Raw genomic sequence first — 22,842 nt, 5'->3', positions numbered from 1 at the left:
TGAAGGTCATGTCTGAAAAGTCAAAACAGAATGAAATTCTGCAACTGAAATCCAAAAAACATGTGACCTGTTTTACTCTACCGACCAGACTGAAAATGCGTTATCCTTTTTGAGATTCAAGTCAACATTCATTCATTATTTAAATAAACAAATTAGAAAATGTTCTCATGAGCTTTCCTACTCCTTACATCTATAAAAGCACTCCAATTATAATCACCACTACATTATTCTTCCTTTGGAACATTCGGTACTCTGCTAAATCAAATAAGACCTGGAGATAAATAAATTTGTGTGCATTTTCAATGTTTTTACAAAATGCGCTTGTGTTCTTTCTAGGTGCCTTCCACTGTTTTAAAAGTTTACATGTATTTATTTTTGTCTGTTAAGTCACTGGAAGATATTGATCAAGTCCTAATGGGCATCTTGGATTGAAGACTCTACCTGGTGCTTTCAGAGTTCTAACAATTTTCATCTCCCTGAACTGACCCACAGAAATAGCCATCACATGCCTGGAATTTTCTTTTTGGTTGTTTTCTGTGATACCTTAACCTCTTCCTGTCTCCAATTGTAGGGACATTTCTAGGAACAGAATTTTGTTCTCTTACTCCTTTACCTGTCTCTGTCTTGTCATCACTTTCAGTTTCATCGATTTAGTTGCCATTTGGGGAATGATTCCCAAATTACCTTGTTTCATTTATTTATTCATCAAACCAAGGTGCCTCACACTCTCCCTCAGGATAAGGACCTCTTTCTGGAGCAAGGAAGAGCTCAAGGAAGGGTCAAAGGAAACCAGGTGTTCTGAATGGAGGTGGGGTGGGCTACCACTGGATAATGTCTAGCCCATATCCTGTGTTCCTGACTCTTCCTGTCTTGGTAAAGACTTCATAAAGGAACTAACTTCTGAAGAAGCAGGCAGGCAGATTTGAGGCAGGAAGAACAGCACAGAATTATAAGGCAAGACTGAAGGATAAGTAGAGCTCTTGATGCAGGCCTCCAAGATGCAGGTCAGGGAGGGGCCTAAGATGAAGTTGGAAAGCCAAGTAAGAATCAGACACAACAGGCTTCCTTCTCCTGGCAGAGTAAGGCTCCATACAGGAATGTCTGCATTATATAGAGGACTTTGGGGTTTTATTCCAATAAACCTGCTATTGGTTGAAAAGATCTAAGTTGAAAATGTATTTATAACGCAACCTACAAACATCGTAGCTTAGCAACACAGTACAACATAGGGGCTCGGTTGTATTGCTGCAGCATGCAAGAGAGTATGACTGCATATAACTAGCTTGGGAAAAGAGCCACATTCAAAACTTAAAAGTATGGTTTCTATTGAATATTGCCATTCTTTTTTCACCACTGTCAGGTCAAAACACTGTTAAGCGGAATCATCTCAAGTCAGGGACTGTCTGTATGAAGACTGTGATGATAGCCAAGCAGGGAAGATACACAAGAGAATCTGTGTCCCATTTACCTTTCAGCTACACTTTGCTGGCAGTTATGTTATACATAGCAGGCATTCATTAGTGATTTGCTGAATAGATGATCCTAAACAGAGTTCAAAATGATTTCAAAATGAGCTCTTTTTAACATATGCTCAAATGATGACTGATTATACTCTGAAGTTCACTTATAGCCAATTGTTTGGAATCAAGTTTTTCCATATGAGAAATCACAAATATTTGTTATGATCGCAAACCACATTTTAGACTGATACCTAACCTAAGCATTGTTTTAGAGAAAGGAAATTCCAAGTAGAAATTCCTACTGTATCTCTATCCGCTGTGGCAGTAGAAGGGCTGGGTCACCGAATCTTATTAACTAAATGTTCTTTTCTATCTACTAAGGAAAATGCAGTCAGTGCAAAAAACAAAACAAAACAAAAATCAATGCTCACGCACACGCATGTGCACACACACACAGACAGAACATACACATGAAAACACAAACTTGGAATCAATGATATCCTTGTTTTCTGAATGTAATCAGCACCAGTAGAGTGAAAAGCTCCAGACTGGGTCTCTGCTGAATATCCATCAAATGCAAATTCGATGGTGCCCACAGCTTTATGCCCTATACACCTGCTTATAGTACTTAAATTCCTAAGAACAACAAAAGAGCTTGGCAGTGTATTAGATGCTTAGGTTATAAAAACATGAACAAGAAATAGTACTTGTCCTGCAGAGCACTCACATACTAAAGTGGGAGAAAGAAACAGGGACAGTTATATTCCAGTGGGTGTGGGTTAAGGCAGAGGAAGCTTCTTGCTAGCTTAGCCTTGCCTGGAGGGATCAAGGAAGGCTTCACAGAGAAGGGGGCATTTGTATTAATTCCTTTCAGCTAAGGGGAGTCTTGCAGATGGTCAAGAAGGTATGGGGTTTGCAGAAGTTATTGTCTGTTCAAAAGTGTGAAGCTTCGGGAGAAATGAAAACAGCTCTTTGGGGCTGCAGAACAGAAGGGGATTCAAGGAGGGAAAGAGTGGGCAGGAATAGGATTATGAACTGCTTTATAAATTGCTTAGTGTTTGATTTTTTTATTACCAAGAAGGAAGAATATCAAGAACAGGCCTGAGTTGCAGAGAATACTGATACCCCAGAGACAGGCAGAAACATTCAGTAAGTATTTGTTGAATCACACTCAAGCCAGAATTCTTGTTTTCAAAAAGTCCAGTTCCTGCACTTATAGTCAAAAGATTCACTGTATCTCAAAACCCCATAAGCACAGAAAACCCAACAACAATTTTTCATAATGATGAATGTTCAATCAGGTATAAAATCCTCAGGTATTCATAAATGTACTAAAAGATCTAGCACTATATATAAATTCAGGTGAATTATTTAAGCAGGTCTGTATGTAAATAAGAGTTAAAAGAGTCAGGTCAGATTTTTCTAGAAAAAGGGGAGTCACTGGTATTCTGTTGTTTTTGCCTCCCATCTGCTTTTAATCATGTCTACTACAAATTAACCTATTACTTGCTTAACAGAAGTGAATGCATACGTTCAGAAAGCAGTCTGACTTTTAGAAATAGACAGTAATGGATAGATGAACAGGCAGCTAAATATCCCAACTATGTTTCAAAACTTTTTCTACAATCTGTAAGTGCATCTAAATACCTCATGTAGACGTTTACACCTTATACAATTACTTCAAGGAGGTCCAGGAAATAAAAGGTTTATCAGCACAAGAAGAAGGCCACATATAACCAATGCATTCCATTTTATAATGCAACAAGATCAATTGAAATCTTGGAGATCTGGAGGATATGGCCAGAGAACATGACTCCTGCCATACATTCACAGTCAACATCAATATATACAACTGCCATTTATGCTTGATTAAAAATTTAGCTCTAACCCAAAGAAGCAATATAAATCATTTTACTTCCAAACTTAAGTATAAAATGTAGCAGAACTCTTGGTCAGTAACATAAGTGTGTCATAATAATTTTGACAATGAAAATCATATCTGTTATATTCAACAGAGAATTAGCTTCCTCTTACAGAAGCTCTTAAAACTCCTCAACTAGGCAAGTATTTAAATCACTTACATAATATTTAATTTAGCTGTTCTTCCACTAATCTCCTTTAATGGAGCCATTGGGGAGGCACTGAATTCTCACCATATGTGGAATTCAAAGGGTACATACAGTAAGGGATACATTTAAAGGGAACTACTGCTACATTTATCAGTGCTAATAAATAAAATTATAAAACACTATAATATTGTTAGCCTATTACTTGGCAGTCAAGGGAAAAAGTATTTCTTGGAGATAGTGTGACTAATACCAATAAATTATATGAGTATCATTTTGCCCACACAAAATATCAATTGACAGATCTCTTTTGGGTTGATCAAAGCAATTAAATTCGTTCTCTGTTACTGAAGCCATACTAGCTTCCACCTAAAAATGAATTTAAATATGTTTTAATGAACTACACAAGTATCCAAGCAACCTGTGACCTACACAGATATAACCATGGGCATAAAATAAAAAGAGAGTCTTTCTCTGCACCTCGTTAATGAAGTCCCCGATGTCCCCAGGGTGTGGGGCTGCAGATCGGACTGGATACTGTGGCTCAGCGTGGATGGGTCTCTCATCCAGCCGCCGGATTCCCACAGGCTTGATGGCATCAGGCTCCACTGTGTCAGGCTGCTGGAGTTGGCTCAAGTCATAGTCCTGCAAAAGACAAAAATCAAAACTCCATGGTAGATGGGCACAGAGATGGAAAATTACAACCTTTGTTTTTAAACACATACTCAGAATGCATAGAAATGAGTGAAATTTAACATAATGGAAAAGTTGCCACTAGGAGTTTTTCATGTTATGATTAAATATTTCTTTCACACAGCTCTTTCTTCTGTGTTTTTCATTTCTACAGTCTGTGCTCCATCTGCTTTAAACCGTGCCTCATCATTTCCCAATGGGAAACAGCAGTGTGATGAGGTCTCTCCGTAAAATGACTAAAAAAACCGACGAGAACATATAGTTGTACTACGGAAGGAAAGAACTAACCTAATGTCTTTAAGATTAAAAAAATAAATAAATAAAAGTGATGAGGGGGCTTTCTCCTGTTCCCTAAGGGAAGGCATCAGTGCATCAGGGTTTTGAAGGCATCCTAGATCCCCCTTTCCCTCTCTTGGTCTAGAGCAGAGTCCACAAATTACAGTCTGTGAGCCCTCTCATCTGTGGCCTATTTTTCCTTAAGAATGGCTTTTATATTTTCAAAGGATTACTTAAAATATCAACAAAGAATGTGCTACCAGGACTATATGCAGTCTCCCAAATTTGAACCCTTTCCTATCTGGCCCTTGATAGAAAGAGTTTGCCAACCTCTGCTCTAGGGGTGCTGGGCCAGGAAGTGTGGAGTTCCTTCCAGTGCAGCCCCTCTGGAATGTCTTGGAAAAGCAGCCTGTCCACTTGCAAAGAGGTAGAGTAGAACCCGTGAAGAAGGATGCTCTGGGCACAGGCTGAGCCCTCAGAACTATTTTCAGCTACTGCATCAGCTGTATAAAGACACTGGGGATGTATAAAGACACTGACCAGAGGTGGAACTGAACTGAAATTTTAGGTTTGGGCATTTGCTTTGTCCTTTTGAAACCTCTAAATTTTGGAGCTATAAAATGTCATATCCCCAGCTTAACCAAGATGCTCGAATTCAACACTGACATTTTATGAGAGTACTGATTTTCGGGTACTTTCTTGGTTTTAGTCTTTAGTGACCTCTCTGTCTGGGCTCAGCTTAAAACCTCTCACAACATCTCTATAGTGGTTTTGATTTATTCAACACTCAAACATTTACCATGTTTGGCAGTGTTCTGGGTGTTTCACACATGTCTGCTCATTTAATCTTCTTAACACATTTTATCATCCCCTTTTAAGAGACCAGGATACCGAGTTTCAAGTAACTCAATATGTCGCCTATGGTCCTAGATCTATGAAGGTATAGGAACACACTCTGACTTCAAATGCATTGGACTCCACAGCCTGGCTCTTCTAGCGGTCACCTGTGACTGTGAATCCGGACTGAGTTACAAGGTTGGATTTAGGGAGGAAAAAACTAGATAGATGAACAGGAACAGAAAAGAATGCTGTGAGGAACGATTAAGAAGGAGACAGAGATGAGGGTCACTCAATTTCAGACCCACTATGTGCCAGACACTGTAGCAGACTCCAGACAACCACTCACACTTCCCAACAAACCCACGAAGCAAGTTTTATTATCAACTCTTTAGAAGAAAGATGAGGACATTGCCACTATCACGTAGCTAGTATGTGATTTGGATGGGAATCGAATTGAGGTGCGTCTGTCTTTGATGTATCTGACTTAACTCCTTGCTCTTGGAGATGCTCTGATCATGACAACACTCCCAAAGAGTCATCCTTTGCTGAGAGCTTCATCCAGCCTGACAGGTACCATGATGAAAAAGCTCTGCCTCTCCTGAGTGCAACATGATGTGGAAGGTGAGGTAGATGCACACAGAGCAGGAGACTCACAAACTTGGTCTTTCGTGAGATATAAAGAACTCTGAGGGAAAACTGGCTTTAGATTTGAACCCTGAACTGTAACTGGGCTAAGGAGAAAGCACTGCTGAATCAGTAACATCAGCAAAGGCATGGGAATGCTGTCAGGACAGAGTTCAAGTCATTCACAGAAAAATGAATGAAAATAGCCTGACCTTACACAAATGTGCTCTGTTTTCAATTTTATAGAACTTATAATTGTGAGTCCTAGAATATCTTAAAGGCCTACATGAGACAATATGTGAATGCCTTTGGAATGTTCACATGCTATACCAGATAAAAAGAGATTTATTTAGAGAATTTAGAGTGCTTTCACACTATGAAGCCTGGTTTCCCAGGCCATGTTTAATTGGATAACTACCAAGCACAGGAGAGTGGGGTAAATCGTGAATAAGTGTGCATTCTAAAAATTACCAAAAGCTTTTCCTAGAGGGGAAAATACTGATAAGTGTATTGATGACAGTTACTAAATGTGTTACCCCAAGGGTAGAAAAAGCTTTATTAGAAGTCTGAATTACACAAAAACAGGTAATTGAATCTGGTGTTTAAGGACTGTCTTTTATCTGGTGACATATCCCTTGACAGTCTGGGATTTATTATATGATAGTTCAGTTTAACAATGGTAAGAATATGGAGGCATCTCTTTTATACAACCAGAAACAAAAAACAAAAAACAAAACACTTGCGTGGTCTTTGCCCGTGCTATTCTGTACCTGGAAAGAATCTCTACTTGAATTTTTCATAAAATTCACTGTATCCTAAGGTTGCAAATAAAAAAAAATATATATATTTTTTTGGTACTGGGGATTGAGCTTGTGGGCACTCAACCACTGAGCTCATGCCCAGCTCTATTTTGTATTTTACTTAGAGCCAGGGTCTCACTGAGTTACTTTGGAACTTGCCACCCTCCTAACTTAGCCACCTGAGCTGCTGGATCACAGGCATGCTAAAAATGCTTTTTGATTGGCCACCAGTGTTTCATAAATGTTCAAATAAGTCACCAACATTTAAACATAGGCATATCTCATCTGAAAATAGGAAGTTCTGCCAAAAGAGAGTTCACATCTTACATAACAATGCTTTGCCACTGATAGCAGCTCTTTCCTTTGGACAAGGTCAGTGTCTCCTTCCAGCCTGCTTCACTTACTATCTAGCTTACTTATTATTAAATAAGAGCATGTTAATTCTCAAGTTTTGATCTTTCTTTATCCATAGTTATTTCCTACTACCATAAGAACCATAGAACAGGAACTGTCCTAAACTTCTTTGGTTCGGCTCAGTCTTTTTAATCCATAATCTGCCAGACCTACAGAAAGCATTCATACAAAATAAATGTTGAATAAAACTTCATTAATGATATTCCTCCCAGATATCAAAAGAGCAGCCAATGCAAGAAATGTGCTCAGATCACATTACACATTAGCAGTAATTCACAAAGGCGGGGAGAGAGAACGAACCCTGATTTCACGTGTTCTGCTACATTTCACACTTCAGTTCTGAAAAATCATTGCCAAGAATCATTGCCAAGGTCCATGGTGAGTTCTCCCATAGTTTATAGAAACCTATGGAGTTCCTCAATTACAATGAGATCAAAAGAAGAGTCATAAAGCCATCCATGTGCAGGAAAATAGAAATGGTTAAAACATATATCTCCGTGATGGCTCCTCTTTGTCTACTGTAGTGTAAGATATAAAAATCTGATGGTGGTAAGGAGCATGTGGAAGTGCCCTCAACTCACAGGGAAGGGCTTTTCTGCTGACGTCCATCTGTGTTATACAGCTACAGTTCTGATCTGAAGGTCCAATTTTAGACCTTTTGATAAAAGGTCGTCCTATGTGAATTTCCTAAATTATACATCTTTACAATCCCATAATGCTCTACTTAAACACACAAATTACAATGTGTAGAATGAGAATTATAATGGGAATTACAGAGACTGAAAATGTTCTCAAAGTCTCTGGGTTCATGGTCTTACTTCTGGGGATTATAAACAATCCAACGAGAAATCTTTATTTGGTTCCTAAAACTCTGGAGAAAGAACTGATCTGAAAATTCTCTTACAACTGTCAACCTTGACAGTGTTAGCTTCCCAAAGAAATTTAATTTTCCAGTGAAAGCCAAGGAAAATCTTGTTTAAACTAATGTGTGGAATATGTGTTAACTAGCAATGGCCATTAAAAGTAGACATGGATTTAGGGTATTTAGAATACTAACATTGCAAGTAACAGTATTTTCTTTTCTCTACAATTTAAAATGTCTTAAGAGTGATTTAATTATGGGAAAGTTAGTAAGAAGTTAATAAATAGCTAAAGCTCTGCTTCTGGCTTTTCTTGAAAATATTCCACTACTTGCAATGATTTATAATTAGTTCAGAAAATAACTGCAAAATCTAGGTTAGAACATTAGGTTTGCTTGATAAAATAAAAATAAAATAAAATAAAAATAAAGTAAATAAAATAAAAGAGCATCAGAATAAATTGCAATTCTGGAATCCCAGGCAAATATTTTGGGAAACTACCCTTGCAGACAGAATCTACAGGATGTGATTTTGACTATTTCAGGGGAAAACAAAATTATTCATTTATCTTTCTTCCTTTCAGGGAGTGCCTACTGTATGGCAAATACCATTTTCAGCTCTGAGAGGGTGAAGAAGGAAGCCAACCTTGGTCTCATCACCTGTGAGGAATGACATTAGGTACTTCACGTGGTGTCTCATGTAATACAAATGAAACCCCTCAATCAAAGGTCAATGCTCCCACCTGTTGATCAAAGCAGTTCAGCGAGACCAATGATTCAACCAAGGTCACAGACTCATTAAGCAGTGCCCAGGAAAACCAACAAATAGTTGGCTGAGCAAAGAAATGCTGCATTTAGTTTATTAACTGAGGAAGCCATCAGGGGGTTCAGTGCATGAAAGGAAAATTTGAGATGCTGATGCTAAGGAGGCTCTGGGCTGTGGTAAGTGAGATAGGAGAGACCTGAGTCCTGAGGGCCCTATACAGTTGGTTAGAACAGGCTCCAGCTGCCTATGCAACAGGGAATCCTCACTTAGGCCCAACAAGGGTCTGGCATGTGGAGGAGGAGGGTGGGCACTTGAAGTTCATGGTCCTTTGAGAACCAGTGAGGAAAACTTAGTGCTCTGTCTTAGGCAAGGACTGGCATGAGTAGGTACTTTCCTTTCATAGCAGCAAAGGTTTCATAACCTTAGGATTCCCATGCAGATGTAGTTTCAAACTCTTTTAATGTCTGAAGACAGAGTGACCATAAGAAATAAAAACAGACATATAATTCTCAAGCAAAAACAATGTATCTGGAAAAAATATGACTGAGGCATGTGCAAGAAAGTAATAGAAAGTGGAGAAGAACATTGTTATCTCACTCTCTATTAAAATAATTGAATAAAATAGTAAAATAATGATAAGGTGTCAACATATAACTATATAACTCCTGACAAGTAAGTCAAACACCCTTGCAAGCTTTATGTAAGTTACATTACAACCTAATTTTTCTCAGCAAAGTATAATTATGATGGTAGCCCTCTTACACAGGTGAAATGCTATGAAAAACTAAATAAAACCTATGGATTATTAAAGCCCCCCCAAATAAAAGATTTCCTAAAAGCCTTTCTGAATTGAATTGTAAACTTAATCAAGATAACTTGAGAACTTAAGCATATGAAGACCCCCATTCTTTATTTTCATAGACATTTTTTATTAACATGAAAGGAAATGGATATAATTCACCAGCAAAATCAATGTAGCTTTCCACAAAGCTGAGGTCCCACTATGAGGGACCGGTTCATTGTTCCTGCTTCCCTGGCTTCCTGTGAATGGGGTTCCACACAGCATCTTTCAAAATGCTATCTGTTCTCAGAATTGTGCATGAGCTGAAGGCTCTTTCTTTGGTACAAAAATTATGGTTCTGTTTCAGAACACTGGCACTGTTGAAATTTTACCACGATGCATTTCCCATTGTGAATTTTTGGCATATTCTTTTGGGAAAAATGCAGCCAATGCACAATTCACTTTGAATCAACAAATACTTTCGAAGAGCCTCTTGGGTCACAGACATGGTTACTGACCTCCAAATCATTAAAGCAGTAGAGTATCTCAATGATCACAGGAAACGAGGAGTGAAGATGTCAGGAGCTGTGGAGGAGGGGCTGCTACAGGAAAGGAAGATGTGGATGCGCTGAGCCTTTGGGGTCCAGCACAGGGACTCCTTCACAAAGAACAACATGCTTCTGGGAATTTGAAATATCTTTTTTCGCCTAATGTCTGTAATTTCTCCCTTTTTGGGGACAGAGTACCGGGAACTGAACTCAAGGGCACTTGACCACTGAGCCACATCCCCAGCCCTATTTTGTATTTTATTTAGAGACAGGGTCTCACTGAGTTGCTTAGTGCCTCACTTTTTACTGAGTCTGGCCTTGAACTCGAATCCTCCTGTCTCCTCCTCCAGAGCTGCTGGGATTACAGGCATGCCCCAGGGAGCCTGGCTGTAATTTGCCATGCTTTCTATGCAATTCAGTCACAGGCCCCCCAAGAGGGATATATTCCTTAATGCCCCCAAGCATTCTCTATGTTGGAAGATAAAAGTATAGCCATTGAGTGTATCTTCAATTCCATATTTAACCCTGAGAACTAACTTCTCCTCAAAAAAAAAAAAAAAAAAAAAAAAAAAAAAAAGTCACCGCTCAGTAAAAGATCAAAGTCATTCTATCTTAGCATGACCTATTATTTGATCTTGGAGGAGACATAAAAACAGATAATAAAGAAACAGCAACATTTGGTGGGGAATATGGTGAGAGAGAATGGAAATCCTTCCCAGGATTATGGCAGATCATTCGGGAATTTCCTAAAGAAGAATATGTTTTGTTTTCAGATCATGGTATTGACTTAAAGAAATTGTATTCTAAAGTCAGAGTACCTTGATTCAAAGCCTGGCTTCCTCACAGCTTAAATGTGTGACCTTCAGCAGATTGCATAAATTGCCTGTGCTAACCTTAATAGTTAGTATTCAACCTTTGCACACACAAAAAGCTAATGAGGACTCCATTAATAAGTCCATAGCAATGCTCAACAAACGTCTTCTGGGAGGTCCACATAGTAAATATTTTAAGCTTTTTGGGCCACACAATCTCTTTTGCAATATCTCAATTCTCCTACCACTGTGGCATACAAAATATGTCAACAATGGGCATGGCTCATGGCTCTGCTCCAGTAAATCTGTGTTCATACAAATAGGCAGTTGGTGGCTATGGATGCTGGTCAAACTTTGACCAACAGCATTTTGGCATCTTAAGTCTTTTTTTTCCCCCTTTTGCACAGTGCTGACCCCTACTTGGTATTCAAATCCTTATCATTTGTTATTACAGGGCTATTGATAAATTATCATTATCCCAAACATAAGTATAATAAGTTTATGATTAGTCAGGGATTACAGGAATGGCCCACGGAGCCTGTACATCACGTGATATAGCATAGGTATTCGACAAAGCCTAGCATTTAAAAACAGAATATTAAAATCAGTTACTTAAAATATTATGTTCAGTCACATGAAGTGACAGGAATAGCAAAGACTCAGGTGAAAATCACATACACATTAAAGCTATTTAATAAGCAATAGGGATGGGTACTGACCAGCCCAGAATATGTGTTGTTTGTAGCCTAGCAGTATGCCAATAAGTGTGTTGAGAATGGCATGCAAAAAGGGAATGATAATGTATTAATCCAATTCCTAGTGAAACTCTGCTCTTGTGAAATCATTTCAATAAATAAAATATACTATTGCTTGCAGGTGGATGTATGAATAACTTGGAAATGTCATTAACAAAGCATTATTAGCCAATAATGAAAACATTGAAAGTGGTCTCCAATTATGTCCAGATTGGAGAGTTTGCTTATAAAGCAAAATTATTTTATATAACAATTATTTAAAGGAATTAAATACCTCATGGTTGAGTTACACAAATTCATTCTCCACTTGGGTCAGATGGCTGAGCTTGTTTGCCCAACTTGGGGTTGCTTCTTGAGATGGGCATGGTGTCCATAGAGACCTCCTGGCTCATGCTGTGATCTCTTGACTGTTTGGCCCCAAGGAACTATCTTGTATACACGTTCCATTCCCTTGTCTAGGCATCTTGCCTGGATTTCAGATTTTAGTTTCTGTTGTCCAAATTTATATGTTGTTGTTTTGGTAATTTGATTGTTCAGATTGACTGTCCAGATTTTAACTTTGTTAATGTGCTCAATTTTGCAAGCCACACTTAGCCAATTAGTTGGGTCTTACCATTTGCCTAGTCTAAAGCCTGACTACTAGTGGTCATTTAATAAGCTGTGGTTAGCCCCAGCCTTGCTGGTCTTATCCAATATCACCTGCCCACTATAAGTCAGTAAGACTAAACAAAATTTCCACCATAGGGTCTCCAGCACAGTGCATAAGAGTCCGAACTCTTTAGATGTATACACCTGGGTTTGAAACTGGACTAGTAGCATTGCCACTTCATAGAGGCTTTGGGGAAAACGTCATAAGAGGCATGCAAACTAAAACCATAGTACATCACGTGTTATAGCATAGGTATTCGACAAAGCCTAGCATTTAAAAACAGTGCCATCATTTCCTGCAGGAATCAGAGATATTGAAGGATTAAAGTGAAGTGATTAGGAGTGCAGTTAATTCTGCAGGTAGAATTGCAGACCAAGTTAGAAATGCAGGAAGAAGATCCAGTGCTGTTCAACTAATATTCTCTGAGTGCTGCTAGGTGCCACCTGTCCAAATGATAGAATAAAAAATGACCAAGACAAGTCTTACTGTCACCAGCCTAAGGTTAGGACTAGGGCTGAACAGTACAAAATAGAGAGGCATGGATACTGTGGAGCCCAGAACAGAGAGAGCCTGGATTTAGCCTGGGACCCCTAAACAAGGTATCTTGAGATGAATCCTTTTTTTTTTTTTAATATTTTTATTTTTTAGTTTTCGGCGGACACAACATCTTTGTTTGTATGTGGTGCTGAGGATCGAACCCGGGCCACACGCATGCCAGGCAAGCGCGCTACCGCTTGAGCCACATCCCCAGCCTTTGAGATGAATCTTGATGGCTAAGCAGGTGGAGACATGGACTAAGCCAAGAAAATATAGCAAGATGTAAGTACAGAAGTAGAGGTAGTTCATTGCTACAGCAGTTTAAAATGCTAAGTAGGAGGGGCAACGACAGGAGAAACTGAGTCATCAGCTCTCAAAGTCTGCATTCCTAAAAGCCAAATCCCAGGTCATGGAATTATGTGTTCCATGAGGCCCCTGAACTCTGCTGAACGTACTTTCTGTGTCAGGGAGATTCTGGGATCTTGTTTACTTAAGTTCTGAGACTAATTTCTACAGATCACATGAGAAATCAATTTCATCAAAAACAAAAACAAAAACAACAACAACAACAAAAAAAAGGCAACTGACACAGAGATTAAATCTGGATCTTTTCAGTTCTAGAAACCCTGGCTACTAAAAGGAACTCCTATCAACTCTCCTCTTTTCCTAAAATTACCTGTGATTACTGACATGTGCATGTGCTGGGAGGCCTGCTCAAAAAGAGAATGACAGAAAGTCCAGAGTGATACAAAGTACCAGGTGCTTTCTCCAGATAAAGGAAAGCTACCCTTCGTGGTTTGTAATGAGCCCTTCATCCTGATTTCAGGCCCGTCTTGTTTTCATCAGCTGTGGAACGTTCTGTCTTGACCGTGTCTAGGAACACACTTCCTCTGGCTCAGAAAGATGCAGCTTGTTATTGGTGGGGTAAAAACTGTTCTTATAGAACCTCCCTAAGAACTCTCCTCACTCTTGACAACTAACCTGGGTTGGGGACAGACCTGATGCTGATCACTAAACCCATTTATTCCTCTTTCAAATAGTGGCATAGCAAAAAGATATTTTCTAGGGACTTGGGAACAGAAGTGATGTGTACAATTTCCAGGCCTGGCCCCTAAATCCTCCTCCACATCCTGTCGCCATCCAGTGATTACAAGTCCATATGGATGGGGTGGCCTTGGAAACCACGCGTGGAGGTGGAGCTGTGGGCACATGGTGTCCTTGAATGACCATGTGGAACAAAGGTCCCTCCTTCACACCAGATGCCCATGACCTGCCACTCATTTACTATGAAGCATTTCAATTAGGTTTCATCATTGAAGTCTTAGTTACAGTGGTAAGCTATTTTAACTAATATACCTGGCTAAATATATTTGGGTGGCTAATCCACTTTATTTTCTTTTAAACCCGTAATACAGAAAACTATCCTATGGTTTCAGAACTCCATGGTACCTTCTCCTCATAGGAATCTGTTTTTATTATTTCAAAGACTAATAAGTAGTATATAATTTAATCAGGGTCTGAAAAACAAACATCTATAAAGTACAGGCTGATAATAAAAACCAGTCAAGCTGGTCCGGTAGAAAAAGAAAGAATTGGCTGGAACATGCTTGTCTTGCTTAAAGAAGAAAGCTTCTATTTAGTTTCTGATAATTGCATCCTGTCAGAACGCAGACCACGTTTCTAGATCTTTCCATTTTTGTAAAGGATTGGGAAACAAGAACTTTGTGTGAATTTTTTCAATTTTTGAATTCTGCTGGCTAAATGAAACACAGCCGTGGGCTGTGTATAAACAGACCCTAGGGTGTGAGCTGTTACTTTTAAGTGACACAGAATCCATCCTTCAGATGTTGGCATCCAAACCATCAGGGTGGCTATCAGGTGCTTTTTCTGGGTGTTCAGACCACCTCAGATGCCTAAACACTAGCCCTGAGCACATCGGTAGAATTTAAGAAATCAAATTTGCGGATTCAGGCAGAGTCCTCAGTTCTAGAATGTGCAACCCACCGTGTTCACTAGCCCAAAGGTTGGGGGGAAATGGGGTAGCAGAAGGTATGAGAAGATCGACCTGTGATACGGTGATGAAGGACAAGAATCCCAGAGTCATCAGGAGGAAACTCACATGGGACCTCTAGTTGGCCACTCGCCCTTCCATCACATCCTGCGCTCTGATCGGTGTCAGTTTTAATCTCCTTCGCTAACTCTGCCTGTGGAGATGACAAGCCCTGCTTCCCCAACACTCACACTGCTCCCATGGCCCAAAGGGCTTCGGCGTGCATCCACCCATGGCCACTTGGGCTCCCCCACCATGAACAGCAGCACCTTCTGTCATAGACTAAGAGAACCCACAACAGCCTATGGCTCTGGGAACCTTTCCAAGTCCAAGACTGAGAGCAAAAGAAGCTGCTGGGTGTCCTAGAGCCTGCTCCAAGGAGGGGACATGCCCACAGGCTGTGTTTTAATTGTTTTGTTGAACATGAGCTTTGCCCAGGTTGTTCTAAGATGTGGTGAGCATACCAGCTTCTTTGGATGCAAGCACAGAAGGATTTAATCATCACTCTGCTACCTGATAACAGTGTGTGCCTACTTTTCTTACTGCTGTGAGTGGAAGTCTAGTGAAATCATGGACATAATGCACTTAGTACAGTGTCTAACACACAGGCAACAACATATAGCAGCTTTTGCTAACTTGATGAGAATGATGCTGTCTGAGGTCAAGTGATTTAGGTAAGTCTTGAGTGTCCTAAACATCACACAACAGATAAGTGCTTGTTTAATATAAGAACAATCCTAATAAAGTCTAGGCTTCAAAGAGCAAGGAGGAACTGTTTTATGTCCTGGGGCTAAAAGAGGAGGCTCCCAGGGAAGTGAGTGATCAGCTGTATTATACATTCTCCCTGATTTTATTAGTGCTGCTTCTATGGAAGGAACTAGATGCAGAGATCACTGAAAGCGATACAGTATCTGCAACCAGCCCCACTGGCCAAAAGGGCACTGAAGGACATTTACTAATGAGGGTAATTAAACATGACTCCAGATCCAACAAAAGGCCTGCTGGTGATAGCAAAGCAGATAAAGAAGAAACCTCGCCCTCTGAAAAGAGACTGGACATTATATTAAAAGTGTCTGCACAACAGCCAGATAATGCTCCTGCCAGAACCCACCCAAGGCCAGATTAAAAAAGGGCCCAACCCCGCCTCCTGAGCAGAATATCCACAAGTTCTGATGAATGTCTACTACACCCAAGAAAGGAAAAAAAGACACAGGGGAATTGTTCTTTCTTTTCTTAGGCTCATCTTATTTTGCTAAGAAATAAGCAACCTTGTTATGTTAGGTGAAGTAAGCAAGCTCAGAAGGTCAAGGGTCATACGTTTTCTCTCATATGTGAACACTAGAGAGGAAAAAGGAAAAGAAAGATGTGTGTCTGGGGGTGGGGGAATCTCATGAAAATCAAAGGGAGATCAGCAGAAGGGATGGGGTGGGAATCGGGAGCGAGAAGGGGAAAGTATTGGGGAGTGAATTGGCCAAATTATATTGTTATATGTGGATTGTGTGTGTACGAATATGTAACAAAAAATCCCATCATTTTGTACAACTATAATGAGTCAATAAAAATGTGGAAAGAGGAAAAAAATGGAAATAAAGTAAGGGTTACTAAAAAAAAAAAAGGAAATTAGCAACCTTGGCATGGAACTTAAGCAGATAGAGATGCTAATCAAAGGCAGGGAAGATAAGGACTATCCTGGTGAAGGACTGTTTTGCTCTGATTTCTTTCTAATCAGTTGGCTGCCAATAAGAAGGAAGAATAGGAGTTTCTGCTCAGCCAGTTTCAGGCTGACCTTGAGACTGTGGCTACAGACTTGCCCTTGTGATACCTAAGTCATCCCTTAGTGTTTACCAGCTTCCTGAACTGACCTCTGAGCCCCACCAATTCTCCAAACCTGGATAAACAAAATGTGGTTAATTCTTATAAGAGAATACTATTCAGTGGTAGTAAAAATGATCCATTAAAAGACTGTCTAGCTCAGACACCAAACAGAAACAGACAGACCTGTGTCTGTTTATCACAAATCATGTCCACATACTCTGGAATAATTCTCACCCACACCTTGAAGACACATGTGCTCTGTAAAATGATAGTTAAGTGTGATAAAAATTGATTATGACTTGTCTAGAATATAGCATCGCACCAGACCCATTTCCAAGGACTAAATCTTCAAAATACTAATGAAAAGTATGAATTACACCACATTGCCTAAAAGGTTTAATGCACACTACAAGGAAATAGGATTCGTAACAGGAAGCCACGAATGAATTATGGAACATAGACAGGTACAGTCTATTTCAACAAGTTAGATTTCTCAGGAATTAACCATGATTTTAAGATTTAAAGTAAGAATGTCTCTTTAGACAATGAAGGACTTAGGTTAGATACAATTAGGAAAGTAAGACTGTTAAATATTTTTTTTTCTCTTAAGGAAAAAAAAATAACAGAATCCAACAAAAATCTTAGAAAAAACCTTGAATAATACTCTTACAGAATTGACTTTATCAGGTATCAAGCCTTTAGAAAGTGACAATAATTAAAATAATATGGTATTAGACCAAAATTAGACAAACTGAGCAAGAAGCTGACCCACAGACCCACACATGTATGATTATTTGCTTTGTGACAATGAACCATGATTACTTTTTTTTAGTAAATATAGCTGGATATTCATAACAAACCCCCAAATTCCTGATCCATATCTTATACTAGATAGAAAATCAATTACAAATATATATATCTGGAAGTTACAAAAGGCAAAATTATAACTACCTATCACAATTACGATAGGTAAAATTATAGAGCTTTAATAAGATAATATAAAGATATTTTGGGGGAATATTCATTACATTGAAATAGATAATAGTTTTCTTCAATAGGATATAAAAACACTAAGCATGGTGGGAAAAAATAATAAAGTGGACTTGACTTCATCAAAATTAAAACTTTCTGCTCATCATAAGACTCCATATAAAGAGAAGAAAAGAGTGAGCTACTGAATGGAAAAGTTCCTTGCAATGCATTTATCTGACAAAGATTTCATTTCTGTAAGGACCTCCTATAAATCAATAAGGAAAAAGAGACATTCCTATAGAAGAGTAGACAAGCTGAACAGAAACTTCATGAAAGATATCATAACCATGGGGCCTGGTGCAGTGCTACATGCCTCTAAACCCAGCAAATCAGGAGGCTGAGGTAGGAGGACCACAGATTTGAGGCTAAGCCTCAGCAATTTAGAAATACCCTGTCTTAATGTAAAAAGATTAAAAAAAAGTCTGTGGATATAGGATGTAGTTCAGTGGTACAGTGTTTCAATCCCCAGCACCAAAACAAATGAATAAATAAATATGGCAACAAAAATACCAGGACAATCCCAATTAAATCTCAGTAAGACCCATAGCTTTAAAGTGTCTTAAGTTAAAAAGACTGAAAAATCTAAGTGCTAAGGAAGAAGATGTGGGACAATTAGAAATTCCATACACTGTGGGAAGGAGAGATGAAAAACTTACAGTTACTCTGGGAAACTGGCAGATGGTGCTCACTTTGCACACATGAACAAAAGAGAAATGCACCAAAAAACACATTCACAGCAATGTTCATAGGAGCTTTATTCATAATAACCCAACTGCATATACTCAAAGGTCCAGGTGCAATAGAATGATAAGTAATCATCATTCTAATGCTTAATTTTTACAACAGAATATTATTCCTCAATGGCAAAAAATGAACTACTTCTACAGACAATATAGAGGAATCTCGTGGGTATGATGTTGAGTTAAGGAAGCCAGCCCCAAATGTGCCAATGCTATCTATTTATATAAAAGTAAAAAATAGGGAGTGCTAATCTATAGTGATAGAAATAATAAAATACTGGTTGCTTTTGGTAGCAGACCTATGATCTGGTTGGAGGTACAGAGGAAGCCCCGTAGGCTCCTGCAAAGGTTGATATGAGTGGTGGGTACATTCAGACCTGAAGGAAGCCTTTTGCTTCTGGCTGGGCTATCTAGAAGGTCATGAGGCTCTTATTCACATTCTAGTGCCAAGAACAAGTCAGACAAGTTACCAAATCACAGTTTTGTGAAACCATTAAGAGAGCTGAGAACAAAATGAGGCCTCTCTGAACGAAAATATAGGACTGGACAAGCCCTTTCTAGGAGAGAGAGGACCGAGAGCTGCTTTTATCCCTGGAAAGGAATGAAGGGAAGAAAAAAAAAGAAACTGCTGTTAAAAGGTTTAAGGATGAATCACTGAAAGTCTGAAGAACACTTCAGTGGTCATGAGTGGACAGGCTTGATGCATCTGCGTCCCAAGGGAACTCATGCCCTCCATTAACCCCTTCCCCTGGACCTCTATTTAGTGCACAAGGGCATTCACCAAAGGTTGGGTGCAGGGCCCCAAAAGCGACATGTTCAGGAAGAAGTCTGGATCTGATAAATGCCACAGACTGGATGAGGGTGTTCAGCCAGAGACAGGAAGATGAGGTAGGACAGGGATGACCCACCTTAAGTGAGGGCAGCAACATTGGGATGATGGTAAGTGAATGGATTTCATGAACCACCTTAGAAGACGGGGAGGCAGCACCCAGGGTGTACATTCCTAAACTACAAGTTTCATTCTGTTATTCTGAGGTAAAAATTAGATGAATAACAAATGCATTATACTGTTTTATTACAATTATCTACAGTGAGGACTTACATAGGGAAATCAAAACAGAAGACCAAAGACAAGTGGAGGGTCTCGAGCTAAACTAAGATACCATCAATGAACCAAGAAGCTGCAAAGACACCCGAGGAAGACCAGTACTAAATAAATTAGCCATGGAATACAATGCAGAGAAAGTTCCAGAACAACCTTCAAACTACTTGACGAGTGGATAGGAAGCAACACATTCATGCCCAGGAGTTTATGTGGGAGCCTGCGAAACTTTAGAGATCAGGAAAGGGAGAGGTTGAAGATTTATGATGTTAATTTTAAGAAATCTTCATATTCTGCTTCATAAATTCCGAAGACACAAAACAGCAGTAAGTTAATGTTTCGTTGAGGTTTTATTCAGGTTGGTCAGGCATCATTATACTCCCAAATGCAGAGAACCGCACTTTTCCAAGGGACAAGTGCTTGCCCAGATGACTTGGGAAGGAAACTGGAACTGGATCGGTAGTTAGATCTTGAGCCAGTCTGACTCCTAGAGGCCCGTGTCTTTTATTTTTCTGAATTATTCTGTATCCCCTTCCCTCACAGGGTAAGTTGTACCATCTGATCTCAGGCATCATTCTGAGTGGAGGAAGTCAATAAAATAAATACATCTTTCCTGAAATAATTACAAGAGACCCTTATTAAACTATTTGTTGAAAGAATTGATGTGGAAGGGAGAAAAAGATTCAGATCAGGTGACTCAGGTAACCTGGTCCACACTCTAAGATGCTGGGAACTATTTTGGTCCTGCCTCTGGACCAGTTTTTGTGCAGAATCTAGTTATTACTGAGGACCTTGCAGTAATTACTATTTTTACTGAAGTTTCATTGAGTTAGTTTTAGGTTTATGCCTTGACATGAAAAAATAAAATAATGAAAATAGAGGGTTTCTGAGAGAATGTGATCAATATACATTTGTCAATCTTGAATACAGCCCAGGAAAGCAAAAAGGATAGATTAAGAATTAAGCCAAACATGAATTTTAAAATTCAAAGTCATTTATAAGGAAGAAACCCTGGGGTATATTTATAGAGCCATTTTAATTAGTCAGCATTCAAAACAGCTTTATACGCTTGAGTCAAGTTTTCAACATATTTTGAAGAGGCATCTCTTCTAAATGAGAGAGTGGAGGTATTGTAAACCAAGCAAATGAGAAAATGTGAGTTTCGGTCCTGGCCATAAGAGTTACAAACTGGGAACAAATCACACAATTTTGTGCAAATATAAAAGGGTTAAAACAAGGATTAAACATAAGGGAGGGAATGAGCATGCTCTACAAAACACAAAGTGATGTATCATTTCCTCAAAAGAGTGAAAAGGCAAAAGAAACAATAAGTTTGTGAACATCTGCTTTTATTCAAGTCTACAGCCCTATTGCTGATGTCTACCCATATATTTAAGACAAAGTACATTTTGATTTACTGATAATAATGCAAAACCCAATAATTCTGAGTTCTTTTCAGATTGCTATTGCTGGCTTTTGTTTTAGTAAGTAGAAATGACCAAGTTATCAAATGTATCTAGGCAACACCAGTCCTAATGATTTCTCTTGGATTACATTAATATCTCCAGATAATTTCAAGAGCAAGTATATCAGAGCAGTCAAGTTATAATATATAGTATATAGTTTAGTCAGTGACATCAGAGAAACCTAAACTAAAATCCTCCATGTGTTACTTCCTGTTTTTTTAGAATCCAACTTAGGTTTAGTTTTCTATCACTAAAAATATTCACAGTAACAACACAGGTTTTAAAGATTTAAAAGAATGACATTTAGTGTACTCAGCAGAATGTCTGGTATGTAGTATAGAACTTATAATGGTTAGCTATTAAAATGTCTGAAATGTTGCTTCTGAACACACAAAGATGTTTGTTTTTCATCTATTGGTAATTTTCATCCTTTAAATGGTTTGCAGTTCCACAGGTACACAGTGATTCTGAAGCTTTTGTGATTTGATAGCAAGAAGGAAATTTTGACTGCTATTGAAACAACCACTATGAGCCAGACACCGTGATAGACACTATGGACACAAAGATGGCCTATGTTGGCTTTAACTTCAAATATTTCTCTGTGTGTGTAAGACCCTTGAAGGAAAATATTTGTTGGTTCTTCCCACCTCTGTATCATCTGAGATTAAAATCATGCCTGGAATATTAACTTTGCTTAGTCAATGGTTTGGAATGAATAGGTTTAGTGCTTTTTCTACCATACACACAAATATCTAGATCTCAAGGTAAAAACTACTTTCAGTTATATTTCAAATGACTAAATAAAAACTGTGAAGAAAAGTATTTTCATTCGTACATATATTACAGGAATTGGGTTCAAATTCCAGGTTCCTGGAATCACCACTAGTGATTTTCTTACAGAATAAATACAATGACATTTGGGGCTTTCAAAAAATTCAATAAATGTGTGGCACACAGAAAAGAATTCATCAACTGACTGATTCTATGACAACAGAAAAGAAACCTGATTCCATTTTCTTTCCCCATGTATTAACCCTTTCCCCACCATTTAATCCATATGGTCATAAAATTTCCTTTTAAAGATTCAAAATATTGGGGCTGGAGTTGTGATTCAGCAGTAGAGTGCTTGCCCAGTACGTGCGAGGCCCTGCGTTCAATCCTCAGTACCACATAAAAATAAGTAAGTAAAATAAAGGTATTTGTCCAACTACAACTAAAAATTAAATATTAAAAAAGAAAAGAGTTGAACTTGCCTTTCCTATATCTTCCATCCTCAGTTAACAGCAAGTGTAGAATGGATATAACAAACAAACAAACAAATAAACAAAATATTCAAAATATTGCTCACCTGGTCTTCTTCTCCTCCACCTTCTTCATCGTATTTTAAAATATTATCTCTTACGTCATCCTCTGGATCAATTAAAAGTTGTTTGGCCTGGCGTTCTTTATCCCGGCGTTTCATCCATACCACAAACATCAGAACGAGGACTAGATAGGAACACAGTAATTGCATCATTTGGAAGTCAGAGCTATCTAATCATGTCTGCAATACTAATAAATTATATATAAAAGGGTCAAAGGCTTGTAATCCATTTCCAACCCTATTACTTATTTCTGGCCTCAGAGACTTAAAGAAACAAGTCAAGGCAGGACTGAGCATTGGGTTCAGTTTGTGACCACTTGGGCTCCATGATCTGGTGTCCTGTAAACCCCTTGGGGTAAACATCCTTGTCCTTAATTTCATTATCTATGCATGG

General features: G+C 38.8%; 1 protein-coding gene across 1 annotated transcript in view; it reads right to left on the bottom strand.

The window, feature by feature from the left end:
- The window catches only part of Cdh2 (cadherin 2), a 211,673-nt gene that overhangs the window by 7,563 nt on the left and 181,268 nt on the right, over window positions 1–22,842 (bottom strand). Inside the window, exons 14-15 of the mRNA XM_027935651.2 lie at window positions 22,434–22,573; window positions 4,007–4,171 (exon numbers count right to left, since the gene is read on the bottom strand). Coding sequence (XP_027791452.1) covers window positions 4,007–4,171; window positions 22,434–22,573 — 305 coding nt within the window. The remainder of the gene's footprint in view (window positions 1–4,006; window positions 4,172–22,433; window positions 22,574–22,842) is intronic.

Source organism: Marmota flaviventris, chromosome 16 (assembly GCF_047511675.1).
Source record: "Marmota flaviventris isolate mMarFla1 chromosome 16, mMarFla1.hap1, whole genome shotgun sequence".
Classification (NCBI taxonomy): Eukaryota; Metazoa; Chordata; class Mammalia; order Rodentia; family Sciuridae; genus Marmota; species Marmota flaviventris.
This window is presented reverse-complemented; position numbering and strand designations above follow the sequence as displayed.